General features: G+C 40.0%; 2 protein-coding genes across 3 annotated transcripts in view; one reads left to right on the top strand and one right to left on the bottom strand.

Moving 5' to 3' along the window:
- stk10 (serine/threonine kinase 10) overlaps positions 1-6110 on the top strand; it is a 38281-nt gene extending 32171 nt beyond the window's left edge. Inside the window, exons 12-20 of one of the 2 annotated variants that reach the window (XM_079172094.1) lie at positions 400-523; positions 1337-1516; positions 1712-1804; positions 2030-2159; positions 2568-2692; positions 2956-3144; positions 3222-3347; positions 3523-3636; positions 4739-6110. In XM_079172094.1, coding sequence (XP_079028220.1) covers positions 400-523; positions 1337-1516; positions 1712-1804; positions 2030-2159; positions 2568-2692; positions 2956-3144; positions 3222-3347; positions 3523-3636; positions 4739-4795 — 1138 coding nt within the window. In that variant the 3' untranslated portion in view covers positions 4796-6110. Of the gene's footprint in view, positions 1-399; positions 524-1336; positions 1517-1711; positions 1805-2029; positions 2160-2567; positions 2693-2955; positions 3145-3221; positions 3348-3522; positions 3637-4286 lie in introns of both variants that reach the window. The other variant, XM_079172093.1, reaches the window with a different exon arrangement.
- Positions 6111-6803: 693 nt separating this feature from the next.
- The window catches only part of sh3pxd2b (SH3 and PX domains 2B), a 34995-nt gene continuing 17195 nt past the window's right edge, over positions 6804-24603 (bottom strand). Inside the window, exons 4-13 of the mRNA XM_079171258.1 lie at positions 24285-24361; positions 20016-20107; positions 15871-15896; positions 13871-14002; positions 13313-13414; positions 11017-11134; positions 10602-10801; positions 10453-10499; positions 10206-10331; positions 6804-10068 (exon numbers count right to left, since the gene is read on the bottom strand). Coding sequence (XP_079027384.1) covers positions 8533-10068; positions 10206-10331; positions 10453-10499; positions 10602-10801; positions 11017-11134; positions 13313-13414; positions 13871-14002; positions 15871-15896; positions 20016-20107; positions 24285-24361 — 2456 coding nt within the window. The 3' untranslated portion in view covers positions 6804-8532. The remainder of the gene's footprint in view (positions 10069-10205; positions 10332-10452; positions 10500-10601; positions 10802-11016; positions 11135-13312; positions 13415-13870; positions 14003-15870; positions 15897-20015; positions 20108-24284; positions 24362-24603) is intronic.

Raw genomic sequence — 24603 nt, 5'->3', positions numbered from 1 at the left:
TGATCAATACAGATTTATAATTGTTGCCAACCATTACTGGATTTTTTGTGTTTTTTTAATGAACAATTTGTAGAGTTACAACAGTCTGGAACACATTGCACTGCCTTCTGAAGTCATAAGGTGCGTTACTTGTGCCATCTAGTGGTAAGAATATGACATTGCATGTGTGACCTCCAACAGACGATGGTCACATTTTTACAAGGAGAGCAACATGGCCCTTCAGGGGCTGAGAGAATGTGAGGGCTTTTCTGATATTTGCCCTCCAAAAAAACTGTATTAGAGTAACGGTATTAACATAAATATTATTATTTACCACATTTGCTAAACTTAAAATAAACTTTTAATATAAAAAATTAAAGTTGTATATATGTTAAAGTCTGTGTGTTTGTGTGTGTTAAGACGTCAAGAACTTCGTGAGCTCCGTTTTCTGCAGAAGGAAGAGCAACGCGCTCAGGCTGGTCTAAATGCCAAACTGGAAATACAGAGAGATCAAATGCAGAGACGCTTTGACCAGGAGATGAATGTGAGTCACAGGTTTTCTTGTTGTATTCACTTTTGAGAAAGGTTGGCAAGAGCAGGACAGGCTTGTGATGAATGTATTCTTTCTGGGACTTTCTAGGTACACATGGAGGTTGTCAAAGTTTTTTTTTTTTCAGGGTATATACTGTATGCCATACAAAACGTCATAATATAGTATTTCATTAAATGTTATAGTATAGTATGTCACAAATAATGTAAATATAAAAGATATACAAATGGATATTTTAACAAAGTTATAGAAAAGCATGCCATAAAAAACCCGATAAAATATACAATTTGATAAAATAGACTTTGATAAAATATAAACTTATAACATGCAAATTTGACAGGCACATGTGATGAATTAGTGGTATGGACACTATTATTAGCCTCAGCCGTGAGTAGCAGTCGTGCGTAATTCATGCTGTTCTGGTGCTGTTGGAGAGCCTCATTGATGTTACACAGTCTGGGAAATCGCACTCCATTGCTACTAGTGTTCTAACTATTTGGCCGAAAACTTCCATTTCCCCATTAGCTTGGTAGTTTAACCGCCCAGGCATAAGGTGACCTGCGCGTAACGTCATCAAGCAACTGTCAGTCAACGATTTTCCTTTTTAAAACGATGTCAAAGCTAGCTCGCTAAATTGATTCATCAACTTCTATACTTTTTAAGACACTGCAGACACCCTGTTTCTCTTATCTCTTCGTTATATATAATGTGATTGCTTTTGGTGGTGTAATACAAAACGCGGTAATACCGTTTTTTAAATGTTCACCAAAGCTAACCTTGTGCTTGTTTCTTCTTGGTGCGGCCCAGGCCAAGAAGAAGCACTATGATGTGGAGCTGGAGAACCTGGAGAAGCACCAGAAGCAGACCATTGAGAAGATGGAGAGTGACCACCATGTTAAACTCAAGGAAGAGACCAAACGCATCAAATCAGAGCAGGAGCGCGACCTCAACAGGTTTCAGGATCAGATGAAACAAAAGAAAAAGGAGGTACATTGAAGACAAGTTTGTGGGGAAGGGAATGAAAACGGGTCAAATAAAGCTTTCAAGCTTCAGCCTAAAAAGACATGAATGTGACATAAATAATGTTTTGTCCATTTTCACATGCTTTGCTTGCTCCCTTGTGTACCATGTGTTTAAATCATGTGTCAAAGACTGAAATGTGTCATCTTTTGATATATTTAGGTAAAACAATCCGTTGATAAGCTGCCCAGGAATCAGCGTAAAGAATCCTTGAAGCAGAGGATGAATTCCTTCCAAGAAATTAAGATAAAAGATGTAAGTTGTTTGGTCAACAGTCATTTGAGTCAACTGTATTTTTATGCATACTTCACTGGACTGGTTTTGAAAAATTCTAAGTACTGAGAAATTCATAAAATGTTGCTGAAAACGGAACATATCGCCTACAAAATAAAGTCCAATCAAACATTTCGGCCTGTAGCGCTTTTTTTCCCGCCATTCCTTCATTCATTTTCTCCATCCATGTCTTTCTCTACTCTGTAGGAGGATAAATTCGTGGCAGCTCAGAAGAACCACCTGGACACAACGTTGCAGAGAATCATCTCCAGCAACAAGACAGAGATTGCAGAAATGGAGAGGGGATGCCTTAACAAGAAACAGCAGCTGATCAGAGGTACAGTATATGTTGGGCACTGGGTCACTTTAAATCAAATGCACCATCTGATCAAATGACCCCATTTATTCTCTTATTGATCTTGGCTTTCTGTGAAGTTTGCCAATTTCGCAGATTTTTTGTATTGTTTTGTATAATATCAATCAAATGCGCATTTATAAAAATAATTTCAAAATAATATATTAATTATTTTAAGTTACATTATTTGATCGTATTTCTTGTTTACATTTGAGCCGTCATCTCCTTGTAAATTATCATTTCATTTTCTCCTGATCTGACTTTTAATTCGGCTTCTTTTATGTTGATAGATCTCTTAAATAATTTGTACATGATAAAGACAAAAATACAATACATTTAATGAACATCAGAATTCACCTTTTTCTTCTGTCCCCTCTTCACTTTGATTAGAGCGTGAAAACACCATATGGGAAATGGAGGAGAAGAACTTTTACGAGAGGCACCAGTTATTGAAGCAGCAGTTGAAAGACCAGTACTTCCTCCAGAGGCATCAGCTTGTCAAAAAACACGATAAGGTACATTTACATACTCTTCTTGCCACAATATGTTCACACCCACCATTCTACATCCATTTAACTTTGGATAGCGTGTTAAAGCTAAATAAATTCTTGAATCAAGAATTCATTTTACATTTTATATTTAGCTATTCAGCCTTTAGCTTACGTTATTCAGAGCTTCCATCTGTTTAAATTGTGGTTTTTAGCAGTGTCAAAGTATATTATTCCATCTGCCCTGCAAACAAATAAAATGAATGTGTCTATGTTCTATGTCACAACAGGAACAGGAACAGATGCAGTGCTACAATCAGCGAATGATTGAGATTCTGAAAGCTCGGCAGCAGCAGGAGAAGAACCGGCTGCCTAAGATCCAGCGCGGCGAGGCGAAGACCCGCATGGCCATGTTCAAGAAAAGCCTCCGCATCAACTCAACGGGCAGCTCCTCGGAGGACAGAGAGAAGATCAAACAGGTAGGGCTTGCAAGGGTTTTCTCACTCCATGTTTAAGAAATAAGTTAATATATTCACTCCCTTTTGTCTCTCTTTAGTTTTCTCTGCAGGAGGAGAAACGGCAGAAGGCAGAGAGGCTTCATCAGCAGCAGAAGCACGAGAACCAGATGAGAGAGATGATTGGCCATTGTGACAGCAATATCAGAGAGCTGCAGCAGCTACAGGTGAATGAGGGGCAACACGTTCTCATCTTTTACACTGTTAGATCTTTTGGTTTGTTTCATCAAAGTTCCAAGGCAAACGTCTCCAGTTGAGTTCGCCCAGTCTCTAGAATGCGCTGCATTAAATGACCACCATAGTGGCCTGCAATTGTTAACAAGAGCTTGTTTTGTGCTTCAGAATGAAAAATGTCACCTGTTGATTGAGAATGAGACTCTGAGGCTCAAGCATTTGGATGAACAACAGAACCAGCTGCTGAAGGACTGGAGGGATCAGCTGAAACCCAGAAAGACGGTACTAGTTTATGCATGACTCTAACACACATAACGACACTCACTATGTGACTGATATGATATAACAGCTAGAAACAGGTAGCCTGTCTTTTTTTTAAGTTAAAGAACACGCATTGTGCATCTTTTTTGTGTGTAATTTGTATAAAAACAACTTTTTCAGGGAGGTTAGATGTTGTCATGAGAGGGGCTGGGGGCAGTGACTTCATGGAGTCTTGTCCCTATGCTAGTGTAAGAGGATCTTCTCTGGCTCCAGATTTATACAGTACTTCAACAACAGATATGAGAGTGGTGTCACCTCATCCTCTTGGCAAGAAAGTGAATGAGCATATTTCCCAAACTGTCAAGACTATTCCTTTAATTTAACAGAAGCTTGAGCACAAAAGAGCGCTTTTTCACAAATTACAACTTGTCTCTTATTGTCCATCTTTTGTATTGTATATCTGTTTTACGAAAAACAACTCATTACCTGACTATATGTAGTCAACCAAATTCAGTACAGACTGCAGAACACTGAGGAACACACTTTGTGTGCTAGAATAGGAATATTCCATCTGTACAGCATGAGACAAATGTAAAAACGTTTACATGCAAGCTTGGTCGGATAATCTGATACATATTCTGATTTCCACCATTGTCCTCCAACCCCCTTAGGCCCTTGAAGAGGAGCTAAACACGAAGAAAAGGGAGCAGGCGGCTTTCTTTAGGATGAGTGAGAAGTCGTCTTGCCCAAACCCAAGTTCTCCCAACAAACTCTCCAAGTTTGTGCCCTACCCAGACTCTTCCACAACATAGAAACATCCTCTGTGACTTTGCACAATATCTCGTCCCACCACACCCTCACTTGTACACCCACAGGCGTTACAATAGCCTGCTGCCTCAGTTTTAATTTGCTTCGCCTGTAATGGCAGCATACCTATCCCTCCATTGGGTTCCTTTAATGTTTTAGTGAATATTTATGTTTTTACTAATGTTCTAAGGTTTTTTCTTTTTTTGAAAAATTGTTTTAGTATTTGATGGATTTAAAACTCCTCATGTGCTTCACATGCCTCGATTACATCACATCTGCTCTCATACAGTGTTTTGATTTCCTTTTTCTGTTCAAGTTGGCTCCCTATTGCCCACCAGTGCAACATGAAGGTAATGTGATGCAGTGGAATTGAGCTGAAGATACCAAAAATGATTATCAGTCCCAATGAGTATGTATTTAAGAAATAATATTATTTGGTTGGGAATAATTTCTTTTTGCGTAAGGAGGAAGAATGTTTGTTCGTATGAGAACTGGTGAGCCAGTACATAAGCACTTTTTGTTTAATGAAATAATGAAAGTCTTCCAAATATTATGACCAGAAACGCACCCAAAATTTGATAGTCACTGACCATTTTCTTATTTTTCCCCATTTCTGTATGCCTTGGCTCATTGACCCGTTTGTCCATAAGTTATATATTGGCTAATGTCTGCTTTTATTTATTTTCACTGACAAAGACAACCATATCCAGATTTATCACTGTAAACGTTCATTTTGATGTATATTTTGTAACACCCGTTATAAAGAATGTGCTTATTATTTTGTATTGTGTTTAAAATGGGGGATTGGGCTAAAGCCAGATCAGAATTTATGTTTTTTTTAATGATTACTTAGGTATGATTTTTTTTTTTTAACAGATGACATTGATATTCACACCACGTTGCTATTATGACATTTGTTTTCTGTTTTCTGTAGTATTTTTACTGTAAATTCAGTCACACTGGATGGGAACCGATGAAGCCAAAGCAAAATACTGTTGTTCTTTGAGGGACGTTAGAGAGGGGATTTACTAAGTGTATAATTGTTATACCGTGTGCAGTAAATGCACTGCCTGCTAACCAAAGTGCAATATTACATGTATGTCTTTGCTAAGCTTAAAGAGGTTTATTTTTCTTAAACTTAGTCTTCCTTTGCACTGAGAGGGGGCATAATATGAAGAGTTTAACTCCAAAAGTAGATTCAACAACTTTTTTGAAAGAAACGGCTTTGCTAAGAAGTGATTGAATTGTCATACTCATTAATATTTTGAAAGCAATGATTCCTGTTTTTGTAACATAACTCTTCATATCATTTTATGGGAGTAAAACAATTCAGCCTGCTGTAAGGTGGCTCTAGATGTTAAATCTTAAACTAAACTTTGCAGCTGAGGAGCTTGTTGCCTTGTCGGGTGAGGTTTTATTTTTTTTGGGCCTGCAGATTTACATTGAACCAGGTCAGTAATCGGGTACAGCTTTATTTTCCTCTTCCTCTCATAAGCTTTCTCAAAAGTATTTAAATTAGTTGTAAAAAAATTCTCTTTTTTTGCCTTGTTTAATGGCTCCATGTATGCCTTCCTCTCTGCCTCAGTTTACATGATATTGTTTGTATGGAGGGGTTGTGAGTGTGAATGAAGCTGTAACAGAAGGAACCACTGCTGTAAATTACTCAATAAAGGCAGATTTTCTAATTAGTGGATTGTGGCGCAGGCTCTTTTTAAAGGTATCGGCAGTATCAGAAATGTTGTGCCATCCTTTTTTCTTTTCTCTTTTCATTGAACATATTTGATTGTGCTTTGAGTTGTGAAATGAAACATTCTCAGACAATATTGCAGCCAGCGCGGTCATTTTGAAAGTGAAGGACGAAAGAGACAAGAACGGGTCATTGGATAGAAGGCAAGAAGAAGATCACCCGTCTGCATATATGCAGGAAACCTGAAGGTAATCAAAAAACATGCTTATGCAATTTCCCCACACATCAACTGTTTTTCATAAAGGAAGAATGTCTGGTGAGAATACACACATCTAATGCATACTTCAGACCTTTTCTTCTTACAGACATTAGAGCCATTATGTCTGTTAACTGTTTGAATATGAGCACTATAAATTAATCATTAATAATCTTTCTGACATTTAAAAGACCAAGTATATGTCGAAAAAGTAATAAAAGTCAAAACACACAATGTCAAGAAAACGTTATAAAAAGTCATCTTAAAGTGTGTCCAAAACAATTGATTGTATTTCCTAAAAAAATGTCATAAAACGACCAAGTATAATATGTTGAAAAAAGTCAGTGTAGTATGACGAAAAAAACCGAAGGAGATAAAAATGAATTCCAGCAGTGAATCATTTTCTACACATTAAAATCAGACACAGTATGACAGGTGTACTGAAAAATCAGAAACTTTTATTGACTTAAGGAAAAGTAGCTTCAATGTAATGAAACATACAGAGTAAAAAAGTAAATAAAACTACAATATTGAAATGACACCATGAACCCATACATTTGCCTTACACTGTACTGAACCTTCCTGCCTTTTGTCCTCATAAAATAATCCTCAACAATACAATTTCTTCTTCTGCCTAGTTGGTAGCATACCATCTCTTTTGTATGAAACATGGGTGGAAGGTGGAATAACATTATAGCAACTAGAAGCAGTGTTACAGCTTGTAGCCTTGTCTGATTGTTTAGAGAGCGTGGATGTGCATTTTTGTTCCAATGTTGCTTTTTCATTTAGTAAAGCTAACACAAGTGACTGACTTTTTTTTTTTTCATCTCTTGACAGAAAAATAAACAACCCTCTGTATTCCCTCCAACTAGCAAATCCCATCAACCAACCAACCAAACTAAATCTTGTCTCTTTGTTCCTCTAGTACCCTCATCAGCACAGTGTAAAATACCTGACAAATGGACCATCAAAGAAAAAGTGACAACAGCAAAGATATGCCTCTCATTTCTGTACAATAAAAAAATTATTTGCTATACTGACCATGCTTGAGACCAGTCAAGCACTAATGTAAAACATTATATATTTTACAATGGTCATACTTTGCCGTTATTTAAGCACCAAACTTCGGTTTAGAACAGACTGTACATATACAATACTGTACGTCATTGCACAAATCATTGTAGATCATCAATTTCTTAGGTCAGACATCTGGTACCGATATGCAGAAGTGCTCTGCAAGTCACATTTCACACTTATTATTTTTGGGTGTAACATGATTATGTTAAAACACTTTGACAGTGAGCTTCTTTTCAACTTGTCAGTTTGGATGTTCCAGGCTCATCTTAACATTGGATGGATAATTGTCAGTATAAAAAAAATGTAGCGAATAAAATGTAAAACAAAGAAATAAAATGCACTGTGGCACTCTTCCCCTTCCTTCAGCATGTGCAAACCTTAAAATGATCTCAAATGAAACGACGGAAAAAGTGCACAACATGAATTATGCAGTCAACGAAGAAAACTATTACAATAGCACAAAAACTAATATGCATGTCTCTCGTATAACAAACAACACTTTTACTTGGCACAGACATCTCTAGTAATTGCTCATAGCACTTTAACGCCCAGATGTAGTCATTGAACTCCCCCTGTGAGTTCATGTGCAGTCTTTGTCTACTGCTGGATTTGAACATCTCGTGTTTTGTCCTGGGATGTGGAGATGACTCCAACAAGGACTATATCTACAGTTGCGTACAGTATAATAAGCACATTAGCACTTTGCATATAATATAGAGGCACCGTATCAAAGAAGGCATGGGTGGAGATACAGTTGTGGTGGTTTTAACGACTAGCTTAAGTTATGGAACGACTGACACAAGCTGCGACTAGCATATGGCAACGAAACAAAAGCACTTTCTTAATGTTAAATTGAGACAAAAACAAAACAAAAGAAACGTAAACATCACAATCCCCAACAAGGTCTTGTGTTATTGCTGGTTCAGTTTAGGTAGAATATTCTTATCAAAATGCAACATAACAAAAATGTGTCACTATAAAAAAAAAAAGGTACCTTTAAATAAAAAATGCTAATTAGCTACAAAGTAGTGATGTTTTGTTCATTTAAACCATTAGTTTGTTTATTTTTTCATATGGTGAAACATTCACTCTAAGGTTTCTTGCTCAGGTAATTTGAGGGGATCCAGCTCTCAACTTCTTGTCCTACATTCTTACAGAACCACCAGCCGCTGCTGTTTTTTTCCATTACCTCAAACACCGTGCCCACTTTGAAGCTGGACGTTTGGTCCTCCCCTTCAAAGTCCGCCACAGCTAAATACAGATCATCCTTACTGTGCTCCATGAGTAGAGGTGGAAGCTTGTCCTTAGGCGGGCAGGGCTTCAACTGGGGCTTGGGAGGAATTGGGACTTTATTCATTTTGGGCTCTTCTTTCTCTTTGTGTGCAGGTGCCTGAACAAACCCTTTGGGTTTAGGGGGAGGGGGTCTGCTGAGTTGGGTTGGAGGGCCCTTGGAAATGTCCAGGATATCTTTTAGAGCAGGTGGAGGTTTGAGCTCTGTCGGGCTGGATGGATCGGTCTTCTTTGGAGGAGGAGGTCTCCTTGGAGCCATGGTGGGGGGTCTCTGTGGGGGTTCTTTGTGGGGAGGCACTGCTGGTTTTGCAGGAGGTGATGAGCTCTCCTGGCTATGACCATTAATAGGTTTTGGGGGGAGCTTTGGCTCGTTGCAGTGCTTACCATTGTTGAGAGTAGGGATATGGATGGGGGGAGAGCTAGGGGGGGCACTGGGGTGGGAACTATTTACTGCTGCTGAGGTGTCATTCTGATGGTTCACCTCAGCTGACACAGAGCTTGGATCTGCAGGTTTTGGGGGCCTCAGCTTGCTTCTCAGGTTGGTGATGTCTAGTTTGTTCTCTGCCGGAGGATCTGGCTTGGCAGCTGGAACAGGTTTAGGACGGAGCACTGGCTTTGGCTTCATAAACACTGCTGGGCCAGCTGCTTCTGGTTTCTCCTCCTGCGCTTCTGATTTGGGTTTTGGTGGCTGTTTAGGTACGGGTTTCAGGTTAAACTTCTTCACCTCTTTGGCAGAGATCTTGTGGCCACATTCAAGACCCATCTCATTCCGAAGGTGAAGAGCTTTGCTCTTATCTTCTTTCTTGGTCTCTGGTGGTTTGTCCTGTTTGAAGGGGGCTGCTTTGGGTGTAACCAGCGGCATGATGACCCCAGGAACTGGGGGTTTTGGAGGCAAAGGTTTGGAATGATCAGCCCTTGGTTTCTCAGATACCTCCAATTCAAAGCTCTTATTAATGGACTCCCTTCGCGGTGGAAGAGCTGGTTTCTCCTCGACTGGAGGAGCGGCTGGAGCTGGCGGTAGAGGCCCAGTGATAGTGGGGGGCCCCTTGTTGACACTGGACTTCCAATCTCTCAGCTTAGGCCGGGCACAGGAGTCGAGGGCTGGGTTTGGCTCATCTGGTAAAGGTTTGGACCAGCTGTCATCTGTCCCTGAAACATTTGAAGGTCCACCATCTTCCAGTCTCAGCTTCTCCATTTCATTGGGCAGAGGGGCAAGGAAATTAGGTCGCAGGGCATTACTGGTCTTCTTGTACTTGTCAATAAAGTTGGCGGGGGCCCATCCCTCTTTGTCATCCATTTGGATGTACCACCAACCACCATTATTCTTCTCAATCACCTGGTAGGTAAAAAAGTCATTTCATTAAACTTTAACACTGTAAAATGTATGACAAAAATTAAATGAAAAGACAAAATGTACAAAATCGTTTCCCTAAAAAAAAAAAAAAAAAAAACTTTAGAAACTGCCTGACCCACCTCAACTTTGACTCCGGCTTGGAAGCTAATACCGTCGGGGATGGTGGTCTGGAAGTCTGCTATGGTGTAGAACTCCTCCTCAACTTGAGGAGGAATCGGCGGCTTGGGTAGGTTTGTACCACGTGGCTGTGGAATGTGAGATGGGCACATAACGGTTAACTCGACGTTTTTATGAGACAAACTGAGCAATTCTTCAATGCAACAGAAAGCCACACTGTCATATATAGATTTGAAGTGCATCTCTTACAATGGTAAGATCTCTGCGTGGTGGAGGTCTGTGTCTCAATCCCGCTTCTGTGGAGGGATAAGACATTAATTAATCCATTTTCTTGTACAACTCAACAAAATATATGAAAAGCAAAAGACAGCTTATTGTATTTGAAATTCACTTCCTACTTTTGTTGTCAGAAAAAAACGAGAGTCTGTTTTCTTTTTGGCTGTTGTCTCGGTTCTCTTTGGCTGCATTGTTTTGCTGGTTCTGTTTAGACAACCCATCTAGATCATTGGTACTGGCAGCACCTGCTGACTGCTTCTGGCCTTGGATATCAGTCTTCTTCAGGTAGGAGGCTGGGGCCCAGCCCTCACGGCCCTCGTACCTGAGTGGAGGAGAGATTTACAATCACTGGCTTCAGACGAGAACACCACCTGTAAAGTCTACTCAGTCTGTACCATGAAATACGTCAGTATTTATTTTCCTCATTAGTAACTAAGATATGTTTTTAAGCACAATTACGTGTCTCTTCAGTGAATACGGATTTGTTCTTGTTTCCGATATTTACTTCTCCAGAGTTAATGTCATTGATTGTATTACCTGATCTTCCACCAGCCCTCCAGGTTCCTCTGAATCACCTCTACAACCATGCCTCTCTCAAGGTCGATCTCATCCTGGTCCCTGGCCGAGTATTGGTAAATCACTGAATACTTCTCTTCTGAAGTCATATAAAGAAAATATTGTTAGAGAAAAGAACATAATAAAAAAACATTGTGGTACAAATGAATGTGAATGTAGAGTAACGGCATTGGAGACAAAAGCACACGGTGGCACACTCGGGTTACAAGAGCTTGAAGCGTTTCAAACTGTAACTTTGTAAAGTGTGGTGTTGCTTTTATGAAATCATTTAAACTCGTTATGGTCTGCAGTGAAAATGTCTGTAAACCTTTAAGGAAAAGGCTAAAATTCCTTTCTCCATCATAACACTCGCCCTATGTAATTTAGGATGACATACTAAATTGGTACAGAAGTGCATCGGCTTCACATTAGCTAACTGATTTATATGAGGCAAGGCCTGAGCAGCATCTTGTGGAGTGAGAAGGTGGAAGTCACAGAAGTGTGCAACACACAAACAAACATGTTGACCACAAACAGAACACATGTGTTACTCTACTAGAAATACAGTCATTTCTACTATTCTTAATATTATTACATATTATAGATATTCTATATAATAATATGGATCGATCAAGTGTTTAATGCTGGTTAATTAAAATGCTACATAATTCTTAATATGTTTTTATTTTATTTATTTGTATTAGACATTAATCCACCATCCACGTTGCATGAAAGGATTTAATTTACATGCTTGGATCTGTCATGCAACAAACATTTCATGCAAACACATGGACAAACAAACATGCATACAGTTGTGTATGCACACCCGTACACCCACCCACACACACACACACACACACAGAGAAAAGAAAGAGAAGAAAGGCATGCGCTCCACCTTGCCCAAAGCCTGTGCTGAATAGATCCCCTAAAGTTCTTCGACGACCCAAGTGCCTTGGCAGTGACCAGAATCTCCGAGGCACTGACATCCCAGCACAGTAAGTGGGGAAAATAGGAAGTGAACATTATGTTTTCATCGTAAATGAAAGGCAGAATTGGTGGGCTTATCAGAAATCAGAGCTCTACTTGATGGTGTTTTGACAAAAAAACACAACTCTAAATTCGTGCACATTTTCTGTTTTATTATTATTGTTATTTTTAAATAATAGTGTTACAGGCTCCACCCATGCTAGATTGACTATTTATTTTCCTTTGGATCTCCATCCCAGTTTCAAACCCTATGCTTGTGATATTACTGTAGCATGCTACTGCCACAGAACGTAGCTTTATTTATAACTTACTCTTTAAAATAGTAGGACCATATAGTTCACCGTTAATTAGGATCTGTGGGATGAAGTTGGCCCTCTTCATTGTCTTGGGACTATGTAATTAAATTTGACTATGTACTTGACCATATTTAAGTATCTACTTGCACAATTGCTAATTTATTTGCTTCATGTCAGTGGAATTGGATGCTAAATGTGAGTGACTCTCTAATTCTAGGGCTCTGCGGATCGACCTGCCCAACGAAGACAGGGAAGCCAGCTCAATGTCCACTTATAAACCATATAGTTCTTAAGCTTGCCAAGACTTGAGATATGGTCTGTAATTTGCATATTGGCTGGCTACCCGTCTTTGCTTAGTAGGGCTCCTACCATGTGCTGTACTGTGTCATTACAGTATCGTTCTTTTAACATCTACATTTTATGGAATCTCGCTCTTTATGCCAGTGATAGCTATTTATTTTATTTGTTTAAACTTTTGTCCAAGTTTTACTTTATATTGTATTTCTTACAAACTGTATATTATGTGTATTAATCTACAGTCTATAGTATTAATGGTCTATGTCAGTCTATGAACACAACGCACACTGAAACACCCGCACCTGTTGTCCACACACTGGCAGTGTCTCTCCATCATCAAAGAGCAACTCACCAGAAAAGAAGCACTTTTGTCACATTTGATCCCTCGATCTGCAAATCATACACATTTGACTACTTCTTCTATTTATTTTGAATGTCTAGCTACAGGGGTCAAATGGCGCATGCCAAATCACATGACACTATGCGTGATGTGTGTCGCACTTAAACATGTTTTGTGCCATTAACTTCTTGTCAACATTGCATACAAGTAGAGTTTAACCTCTACTACCTCTCAAATTCAAATTCAAAAATCTAATGGTAAGACATAACGTACACATACAGTTGGTTTGAGAGTAAATGCTATATGGCCTCTTTACATACATTTTAACAATAGCACCCAGGTTGAACATTTTTTGTACCTTCTTCCCCAGGAAGACTGAAGTCATCAGGGTCATCCTGAGCCTCAAGGCAGGTGGCAGGGACCCAGCCCTGGGCATCGTCTGAGCTAACAAACCACCACCCTAAATGAGAAGAATGTTTCCTTTAAAATCCACTTTGCAAAAAATTCAATGAAAATGAATGCACAATTCCATCCACTACTTTTGTGCGAATATTAGGAGTTGGGCGCATCGAGACTGGTGCCATTAAACCATTGTAGAAGAAGAGGCGCAACTAGATGAGGTAATTATTTAAACACCAGTCAAACCTCAAACAATGGAGGAGTATGAGGGGAAAACATGATGGAATTATGGTATTTTACAGATGAGGGGATTGTAACGTTCCTACATTCTGAATCAATACATGAAATGAACATAAATTCCAGATATAAGAAAGTTACAATTTCCTCATCAGTCCACACCATCACATTTAGCATCTTGTTAAAGGCACCACAGCTGTCAACTGAAGCAACCAATGTTCCCACTATGCAAAATATACAATGAGAAAATGAAAGAGTACACCGGATGTATAGAACTTACCAGATTCATTTTTCTCAATGACCTCCACCACCTGACCCACATGCAGGCTGACCTCGGAGCTCTCCTGCTTCTCATAGTCCGTTACTGCCACATACTGGTCGAGGAAGAGAGGGTCTGCTGAGGTGGAATCTCCTATTAAGGGGAACGAATCAGACACAAGCTCATTTAGCTCTTTTGTCCTAACTGCTCCTTTGTTAGGCAGGCGATGGAGAAAATCTCAATAATTTAAAAAGCCTCTACTCATTACCAGCTGCTTTTCAGTGAGGATCTTTGGTAACATTTGTTAATGGGATTATTATTAAATGAATGTCCATGAACATGGAATCATAAGATTGCATTTGTGTGGCTTTGCGATATTGACCTTTAAAATGGCTTGGATCTCACTGACTGAGGCAAATACTTTTAAAATGTCAGATTGTATACTCACTTAAAGGAACTTTACTGAAAAGCCAATTTGATCACAGTCTTTACAAAAATGCATTTAATAACCGTATAAGTCATTTTTGCCAAGACAAATTCCAAGGTCAAAATTTTTGCAAAAACTTAAACAAAAACTAAATGTTTTAGGTGATAGGCTTATTTAGAGTATGGAGATTCACCCAGACATGAAGCAGAGGAGGGAGCGGATGTGATTGGAGAGTTGGTGTGAGGGAAAGTGAGAGAGGAACAACAGGAGATTTGGAGAATGGGAGTGAAAGGTAGGAATTTAGAAGGTTAAGTCAATCATCAACATGGCCGTGACTTCCACACAGAAACAAACCAGCACCACTGAGACCCGCCACCAATGTTAGCACTGAGGAATCCTGAGAAACATCGATGTTAACACTCACAGGGCTCACGATACAACCAGTAGCACACATTTATATCACTATGGCTCATTTCTCTTGATTTGTGTACTTTAAAAACATGTCTAGACAAAACCCTGATGGATGAATTGACTTGATATGTAAAAAAACAACTGAAAACAAAATACCTTTTGGTTGATACATAGCGTGTTGTAATTTTAACAATCTTTGAAATCAAGTGCAGGAATGGAGAAGGGACATTAAAATCCACCTCAGTATGCAGATCACTGATACAATGACCCAAGTGACTCAGGTTAACTTTTACATCGCTAATTAATAATAGGACATTCCTAAAACACAAAAGGCTCTTTGGTTTCAACTATTTACATTTAACTCAACCAGTGACAATGCTTCTATAGTGCTCTGCACTGACGAAGTATTTACATAACCTCGATCTCCATGACTTTGCCTGATGCTGAATTGCAACGCGTTACGTCAATGTAGGCGCACACCTAACATTATCTTCAGTGTTTTCTTCTGGGTCCCAACTCAACATACTTAAATACAACCAAGAAATGAGCCAAATAGGAAGATGATGAAGAAGATGACCAATATAGTATGGTTCCTTCACTGAACCAATGCAAGCCCCAAGCCCTCATCAGAGCCACATTCCACCTGCCCAGGCTAGGGGAGGAGAGGAGGGGGGGGGGGGGGGGGGAGATAAGGCCTAAAGCAACCCGCTGGTTAACACACACAGCACGACCAAGGGTTTACTACCTCGCTTTAGGAAAGTAGTCGCTCTCTCCACAACCCCTAATGGAAAGGAAAACAACTTAAGAATATTAGATGAATGGAGAGAGTGGAGAGAGAATATGAAAAGAAACAGTGAAAGGATGGCAAACAGAATATGTGTCTTTGTTATGAAACAAGAACATTTGGGCTGGTGGAATCAATCGATTGTTTTACCTGTGCAAAAACCTGTGACCACTAGATGGAGACAATGTCATATTATTTACTACAGATGAATTGTAGGATGCTTGTATTTGTCATGGAAAGAAGTCGTACAAATTGGTGTCTCATAAGAGCAGTAAAGCTACAAAGTACCTGATTCTATTTCTCCTCTACACTTTTGTTTTCAACGACGAAATAACACACCATAGCCAACGCCACCTAACCCTATTTAATTTCAAATACACAAATAAAGCAGTGTCTTACCTGCTTTCTTCTTTCCAATGGGTTCCCTGTTAAAGAGAGGAAATCATCACGTTATACTGGGAAATATCAGTTTGCAGAGTCAAGGAGATATTCCTGACATACAATTAATATGATCATTATGCATACTAATTCACTTCACCTCATGGATGTCACGAAACATCTTACACCTTGAAATAAGATAAGACAGTGGCCTGAATTATAGAATCTCTCATGTTACTTTCACAGTGATTCGTTATCCTTTAATCCATACTTTGTAGGGATGACCTTTTATAAAGAAAGGTATTCATGCATTTACTTCATTATACTACTGTTATTGTTACCAGTAGCATCTCTGTTGCTAATGTTTTCAGTTTGTGTGGCAAACTGGCACTACTCATACTTTTTTTGGTTCCACAGAGCAACACCTACACCGATTACTCCAGCAAAGATTTAACTATAATTTCTAGCATTATTGTTACCAGTTAGAGCTATAAATATACTACAGACACATGCAAAAAGGATCTGCTTCTCTGCCTCTTTCTCCCATGCAGGTCCCTGTGAATAACACGCCTCTATAGCTGATCTCTGAAATTAAATCTGATGTTAAATTCAATAATCTGGTTTGTCTGGTTTAGACATTAGCCAGATAAATAAGCCATCACTCCACAGCAGCAGTCAGGAGCTGATTCAATGTCCAGATGCCCCGAAAAGTCAATGGTGGCCAATGCCTAGCATTTCACCCTCTTGCTCACACACTCTCTCATACTCTTTGTTATCTAAATATTACTCTCCTACTTAATGGCCTTCCATCGCCTTCCTTTTTCCATCTCACATCTTCCATGTCTACTTAACTCACTCCTTCATCTTCCTTGGCAACTACAGCCTGTTCCTTTTCCCTGCATCAACAGGAATGCTTTCAGCCACAAAAGGCATTGTTCGATCGGCAGAGCTGTTAATTGCAGAGGCTTAAGTCTCAATAAATCTATACCCATAAGCGTGCCCATTAATGTACTGTAAAAAAAAAATCCCTGGTCGGTACCAATGATCTGGTTCTGAACAGAGGTGAAACCAGGGTCATGTTACGCACCAGACGAAGCCACTGACCTGGATCCTTGGCCTAATATGATTATTTTACTGTAACTAGTTTAGAGTATCAAATCAAATCTCACACTCATAGATTTCCATGTTACTCTGAGGCTGGTTATGAAATTAAAAAAAAAACTGGAAAAAAAAGCATGGGGCCAACTTCAATTTCAACTTTCTTGGGAACACTCACAGACGAGCCTAGTTGAGTCATATGGTGGCCACATGATGAATGGGAGAACAAAAAAGAACTACAGAGGAGTTGTGAGAACGCACTCCACAGGTTCGCTGTTACAGAAAAGAGGGGATGTGACATATTTCCAACCTCCTACTACAGGAGATGACGTGGACATATTCACTCTGGGTTCTGATTCTACACCTGGAGACAAACCTTGCAGTAAACATGCGTTTACCACAAGGACACACATACAATATCGATTTGAATGGTACACGACACCCCTCCTCTCATAATCCCTTTTCTCCGACTCCTTGCTTCACCTCAACCTGTCCCTTCATCTCCTTCTGTCCTTGTTGTATATTATGCTCTCCTCTTAATTTTTCCTTCCCCTATGATCTCCTCTACTTTCCCTTTACTTGCACCATCCTTGTTACACCACTTCCTCTCTTCAACAGACTCCTTCCCCTTCTCCCCCATCTAATCTGGTTCTCTGTCCCTCTATGACCTCTTTACGTTGAAGCACTCCTCTTCCAGTCCTCTTCAGCTTCTCCTCCCGTTTCCTCTCCTCTTAGTTAGCTGCTCTTAATAAGGAGAAAGTCTAAGATGCGCCTCTCAGTGCAGTAGATTTATAGGCCATGATAAATCTTCTCCCACATTGGCTGCTGTGTCTGTACACCAGCCCTGTTGTCAGTCAGCCAAACAACAGGCTGCACTAGCAGAAAGCAGTAATCTAATTTCAATAAAGACAAACCAAGGTCTTTCCTATATTTATACGCCTCAAGCAAATGCTCCCTCTCTTTCCTACCTCTCTCAACACAAGCTTGGGGTTTTATTGGAGTAAGGAGGTAGGTGTCCTTTGCAACCTCCTCTGATTTTAATCATACATCTAGTAGACAGCTAGAGAGTTCTTCTGGGCTGTGCATACTGACTGGATGTGCAAATAACATTGTCTTTGCACTGTTTTATAGTAAGTCGTGGAAGACGAAGTCAGATACTTTACTGGAGTATTAGTAGCAAGAAAGAACGAAGCGTTACATATGGTCATATTTTTCACACTAGTAAAAATAATGGGATAAGAGAAACATCTCTGAGTGACACATCCGCACAATTATGATGTTATCATCACACGCCTGAGCAATACAGCAATACACCTGACTGCAACAGACCACACACTTCAAAAGTGGCATGAAATCCATCCACAGTACAGATGACAATATGGCAGGCTGGTGCAAGCTCCCGTCTCGTATTCAATCCCCATAACAGCAACGTGTCCTGTTAACTGTCCTTGAGCAAGAACCCCCAGCTGCTCACTCAGTGTAAGTACACTCCTGATAGACATTACCTGATTACCAAGAATATTAATGGAAATATTGAGCTGCTTTCCACAAGATTTGTTGACAATTACATTTCATAATGCTATTTGCTTTACAGCAAAGATTAATAAAAGATTCAAAATAACGTGTAGAATTTATAGATTCTCGCTGTATTATTAAAACACTTTGGCAGACGAATAAGACACACACCTAGGTGCACAGTGAATGAAGAGCTGAAATGAACACACACTTCATCAATTGTCACAGGGAGTGTCTCACTGTCATACAACCAAAAAAACAATACATTTTGAAAGTTGTTACGCATCATAAAACATCTACACACGGTGGCGTTTCTGTCAAATGCACCAGGAACTGCAGCATAAATAATGAATCTATAAATGTACATTTTGCAATTTAACTAAATGTCAAGGTGACTGTGGGGGGCCACTGGTATAGGAAAAAGAAACACTCACACCTGCACTAGACAGGTGCACAACTGTGGTTGCTTAAAGCCATTACATAAACTGAAGAGTATGTATTGTTGAGTATGGAGTGTATAAATTATATATATATATATATATAAAAATGGTGATGTGAATACTGGAGTCGCTAGACTTTTGAATGTGGTATTGTTCACTGTCGTTCCAGAATGCAACATTAAGTGAATACTTGACGTAACAGCTCAAGTAACACTTAAAAAAAAAATGTTAAATTAAGTAATAATAACACAGTGATAGTCTCTCACTTCAATCACGCAGATTTTGCAACCTTACAAGTCTTACAAATTGAAAACCTCGTCCTCTTTACATGCTACCTTACTGCTGGCCCTACATGCACTCCCGCCATATATCACAGGACTTATCAACTCAATTTCCTGCCGACTGAGGCAACTTCGCCTCAACTCAACGCCCCGGTGCCACACCTCAGAATGTGATGACAGACCGGTTAAAACTAATAACTCAGCTGACACATGTTGGTGTAAAAACCATCTCATGGGTCAAAATGTGAGCCCTACATTATGGTCTCTATGAAACCAGCCACCCGTAACCTCCACTGCCCCGAAGGTGCTGGTGACCTTACTAACAACACATTTGTAACTGTGGCTCCCGTGTGAAGTTATGTGCTTGTCGACACACACTTGTGTGTGTGTGTGTGTGTTGGACCCTGGCATTCATTGCTCAGTGATGTCTTAGTTTTGGCACATAGTAACCGTCAGCGCTGCATATGGCGCCAATGTGTTGAGTGAGATTTAAAAGAGTCAACAGAGCAGGTCTACAAGTCTTCAGAGCAACTGTGCAGCCTCAGCTGTCTGGAGCTCGGTGGCTGAACTGAGTTGCAGGGACATGCTTAAATGCTAACTCAGCATTTAAAAAGGGACCCGTTAAGTGTGTTTCTGCTTGAATAACCCTTCAGGAAGTTGTGCAACAGGATGACATCATATCCATTAGAGGGTGTAATGAATGCTCATTACCGGCACGCTGGGGGCAAATGTTGGCAGGACGTGACATGACATCAGTCAGTGGAACAATGATGGGTGTTTTCCATTGTATGTGAGCCTGTGTCTATGGTGTGTGCCCATGTGCGGTACTTACTCCTTGGGGGGGTTGAGGTCCTCAGGTCTGGTCTCAAAAAACACTCGGACTTCCTCGCACTGGGAGATGTAGACTGGCAGCTGAATGAGGGCCTGCAGGCACAAAAGATAGCGGGAAACTTAGGTAATTACATAAACTGTGTAAGATCACTTCGGTGCACACAAAAGTTGACCAGAGGTTATATAAGTATAGTGTTCATTGGGTTCATTTGTCAAAAGTTTTTTTGAAACAAATCTTCCTTTACAGAAATTGAAGTTATAGTGAACAATCGTCTTTCCTTAAGTTCGCAGGGAGATAATGATTTGGCAATATGAATCTGATTCCCTTCTAATTTTATATTTTTTAATATATTAATTAAAATGAAGATTAAAACATTTCCTCTTATTAGAATAACACACTTATTGGATTGTGCAGCCTGGGCAGACATATGTGCCCTCTAGTTTTTAATGTTGATTCTAGTTTCTCATATCGTCATCGTCCCCACTGATGCAAAAAGTTAATGATTTCAGAATGAAAGCGTACCAATAACAAGTCCGTCTCAACTACCTTCCTCCCTCATCTTACATGCATGCCTCTGTGGAGGATCACAAGCAGCAAGACAGATAAGCCCCGACAACAAGGCTGGAAATGAAAGACAAACAGCCACATTCGGTTTTCTCTTTATTGGTGAGATCTCTCTCTTGCACGCACGCCTGGTCTTGGTATCGCAGCGTCTCTGTTTCCGGCCCTTTCTTTGTTCCCTCCCGAGTCTGTGTTTTATCTGCTTCTGCTACTCTTTCAACCAAACCACTAAAGGGCAGCAGTGAAATAGATAATCACCTCAACAGCTTGATGCCCCAAACCAGCAGACACAATAACTGCTGCCAACAACCCCATGGTGACTCTCTCCCTTCCAGCAGGAAGCTAAGCCACGCCTTCTCTTCTTGCTGGCAGGCAACGCTCAATGCTATCCATCAAGCTTCCTCTTCTGGCCTATACCTCTGATTTTAATACTCCTAAGTGTTTCAGTTCTGTCCTTTAAGGGAGCACAGTCTTTGTCTACCTCTCGTTCTCTCTGACACACACTGATATAACGTCAGGGCTGACAGATATGGAATGGAAGCCAAAGAACCAACCAAGGTGCCCTTGTCCCATGTGCCACATTTGCCTCGTCATACTTATGACCACACATCCAAGCCAGCAGCTTGTGTTGAAGGAAAGGAGTGGGACTACTGCCATGGACCAAGTATAACTAATGTTTTCCATTAGCCCCAAAGTCATACGGAGGATGCTCACAGGTTTGTTGATTAATGGTACATACAATATTACTACATTATTACGCAACAACATGACCACAAAATCTGCCTTACAATAGCTTCATTCACATCTTGTATCTTGAGACTCTGAGGCCAAGAGGCTGATTTAAGAGTCGTGCAGCCCACAACGCTGCACTGTGCCTGAGGTGGAAGTGCATCCTCAACCGGCAATCCTCTCCTTGGATTTATCCCTCTCCTTGTGTTAGCCGGTGGCCCGGCGGCTCATTACAATTCTCCCCAGGGAGGAGACGGGAGGGAGGCACGGGGTACATTACAGCAAATGGACTTTATGGGTGTTCTTTACAGCAGGCAGCATTAAGGTAATTGTGTGTGTATGTGTGTGCATGTGTGTGTGTTTTTCCTCCAAGGAAAAATAGGTAATGGAAATGAGAGATCTACGTTTGCACTCCGATAAAGGTACAGTACATTGTGACTGTATGTGTGCACATTCACTTTTTTACATGCAGAGAATAAAGCAAATGGGGATCCAAAGGAGGTATACAAATGTAAAATGAAAAGGGCTGTTTGTGAAGTGATAGTGGAGATTGCTTTATGACTTAAATACTTTTTGATGCAGTTCATCACACTTTGTGACCTTTCTAGTCATCCTAGCTCAGCAGTCTTACGTTCATGCACACAATCCCCGACTCAAGGTTTTTTTTTTCTTTCCTTCTTTCTTCTCTTTGACTACATTTCCTGACTTGAATAAAAACACAACAGTTTACAACCAGGGAAATTCCATATGACTCAGGTTAAAGCCTCAGCTGTACAACAAAAGGGCTGACTCAGCTCTTCCCCAAGAAAAACATGAAGTTTCACCGTGTCAACCGTGGTGCATGTGGGGGTGGATGAAAATGCAATGTGCGTATAACAAAGTTCTGATTTGTTTCAGCAGTTTGCATTCGGATCAAAAACAGTCGGCCCTAAACCCTTAATAATTTTGACAAAACTTGGATGTCAATCAAAGACCGTTCAACTCCCCCAACAGGTAAATGCAATCTTTAGAACTCTTCAGACATTTCCACAAAAACAACTGACTATAGCAACACCACTGGTTTAAAGGTTTCTTAGCTATTCCCATTAACATCCACACCCATAGAAACAAAGCAACAAGTCGACCCATTCCTCCCCCAAACTATTATTTTTCACATAAGTGTTTAAAGATGTTGCCTACACCAGCTGTACATTCCTCTAACCCCAGACGACACTTGGTGGAGTAGAGCTGTACAGCCCCTTCAGTCCTCAAGTTGTTTAAAATACATACAACTGGTCTTTTACCTCTGAAGCCTTGTGAATTGTTTTTATTCAGAAGTGACAAAAGACCTCTCGGCACCATATCAGAAACTAATTTGTACAGTGATGGTGACACAAGGCTCTTTATGGAAAGGTCTCCCATTATAAAATAATACAGTTGAACATATAAGACGGCTAAGTCGGAACTAACTTGTAAAAACATCTTCAAATGTCCTCTCTCAGAGAGACACAAGGATGTGTGTGTATGGTTTAGAGGCCCTAAGGCCAGCTTGTTAAAGAAACAAAAGGTTTCAGGCTGGGGATGTGCTTACTGGTGCAAGCTCAGCACCAGCAAGCTTTTTGCCTTTGGCCCAACTCTCTGATGATGGTTACCACCACCACCACGTGAGGTACAACAGCAGCTCATTCTCCCAGGTATTTCTGAATACCAGAGTCACGGTTTTACACCAAAATCACGTGGCTTTGTGGTCAAGATATCTGTTTCAAGATAATAAAAAGTAATGATCCCTGGTTGCAAACAGACTCACTCCTTGGTTACTACAGATAAACAGTTGCCAACCTAATTAAGAAAATAATGACATGTTTAAAGCACTGCTTTATTTCAAGGGCACAAAACTATGTCTTGTTGCTTAGAAGCTGAACATCAATCATAGTGTATTCAATTAGGTTGCTGTGGTTACGTTTTTGTCAAATTGTAGCAATTAGTAGTTTGCTATTGGCAGTTTTATGGTTGCAGTTCTGCTACAGCGGAGACTGAGAATGTATAGTTGCATTTTTTTCTCTTGAGGCTAAGTGATTAATCTCTTTGGTAAAAAGCCATGTAATAGGCTGGATAATGCGGGGTTTACATTATCTCCGTTTTAACTGATGGAAAGAGCTGCAGTATTTTATCATGTCTTTCTACAACTTAACTGCATAAAAGTACATGTATGAATACCAGCCAGAGTGATCATGTTGGTTTACTGTACATTCGAGAGATACAAAGACATTTTATTTGCATTTCGTTACACAGAAACAGATTTTTAGATTTTCATACACCATCCATCCCTTGGGAGAATTTCTCATTTAGTTTGTCTCTTTAGCAGGGAGGTCAGAATCAGCTACAGAGCATCTGGGGAGCTTTTAGGACACCTCACCAGGGTGGATGCCTGCCGTCACAAAGGCTTGCTCCAGGGAGTTTAGCATTGTGCACACCACACAATGCCAGTTTTCAAAGCAAGGGCATTATTCATCCAGCTGTTCTTGTAACAATGTAATTCCATACATATAGTTGTGATGTCCTGTGGTGTGGCTATGAGCCTAACTTTAACAAATATATATACACATATTTGAATTGGAATATCTGAGAGATGAAGCAAAGGGTTTGTGATTTGTGACTTCTCTGTCCACAATTTGTAATCCAAGACATGTATTCAACTATGAATAAGCTCTACTGAAATCAGAAGGGTCGCTCAGTTTACTCTTGAATGTGCTGAAAGAAACTGCGGCTGCTGCGCTCATATATACACAGAGGGGATGAAAAGAGTATTTTCCATTTTCCTGTATATGACTAAGTGGACACAACGTGGGTGGGATACTTGTTTTTCTACCACTGTGCTCTCTAACTTGATTTTAGTACTTTGTGCAGAAGATGTGAATGCTCAGTGGTCAGTGTAGCTTTCATGAACTACTACATATATGACCATAAGAGATTTCCAGGTTAAAATGTCAATATACTCACCCTGCAGTATTCATTGATGGGCCTTAGCCTTTTCATGGCCACATCTCTGATATGGCTCCTCCTAAAAAGGATCTTCCCTGTAACAAAGTAGGACAAACAGACTTAGAATTCAGAACATATGATATCAGTGTTGTTAGCAATATTCCACAGCAAAATAATATCTATTGTAATTACTATTCTTGATAATTAGCATGCAGGTGTCTGTGATATACATACAAACAATATTGCCAAATAAAATGTTCGATTTTGGATGATGCTCTCGTCAAGAGCTACATTGAAATGTTCAGAATCCACTGAGTGACAATAAGGACACAGTGGT

Source organism: Pholis gunnellus (genome assembly GCF_910591455.1).
Source record: "Pholis gunnellus genome assembly, chromosome: 13".
In the NCBI taxonomy this organism is placed as follows: Eukaryota; Metazoa; Chordata; class Actinopteri; order Perciformes; family Pholidae; genus Pholis; species Pholis gunnellus.
This window is presented reverse-complemented; position numbering and strand designations above follow the sequence as displayed.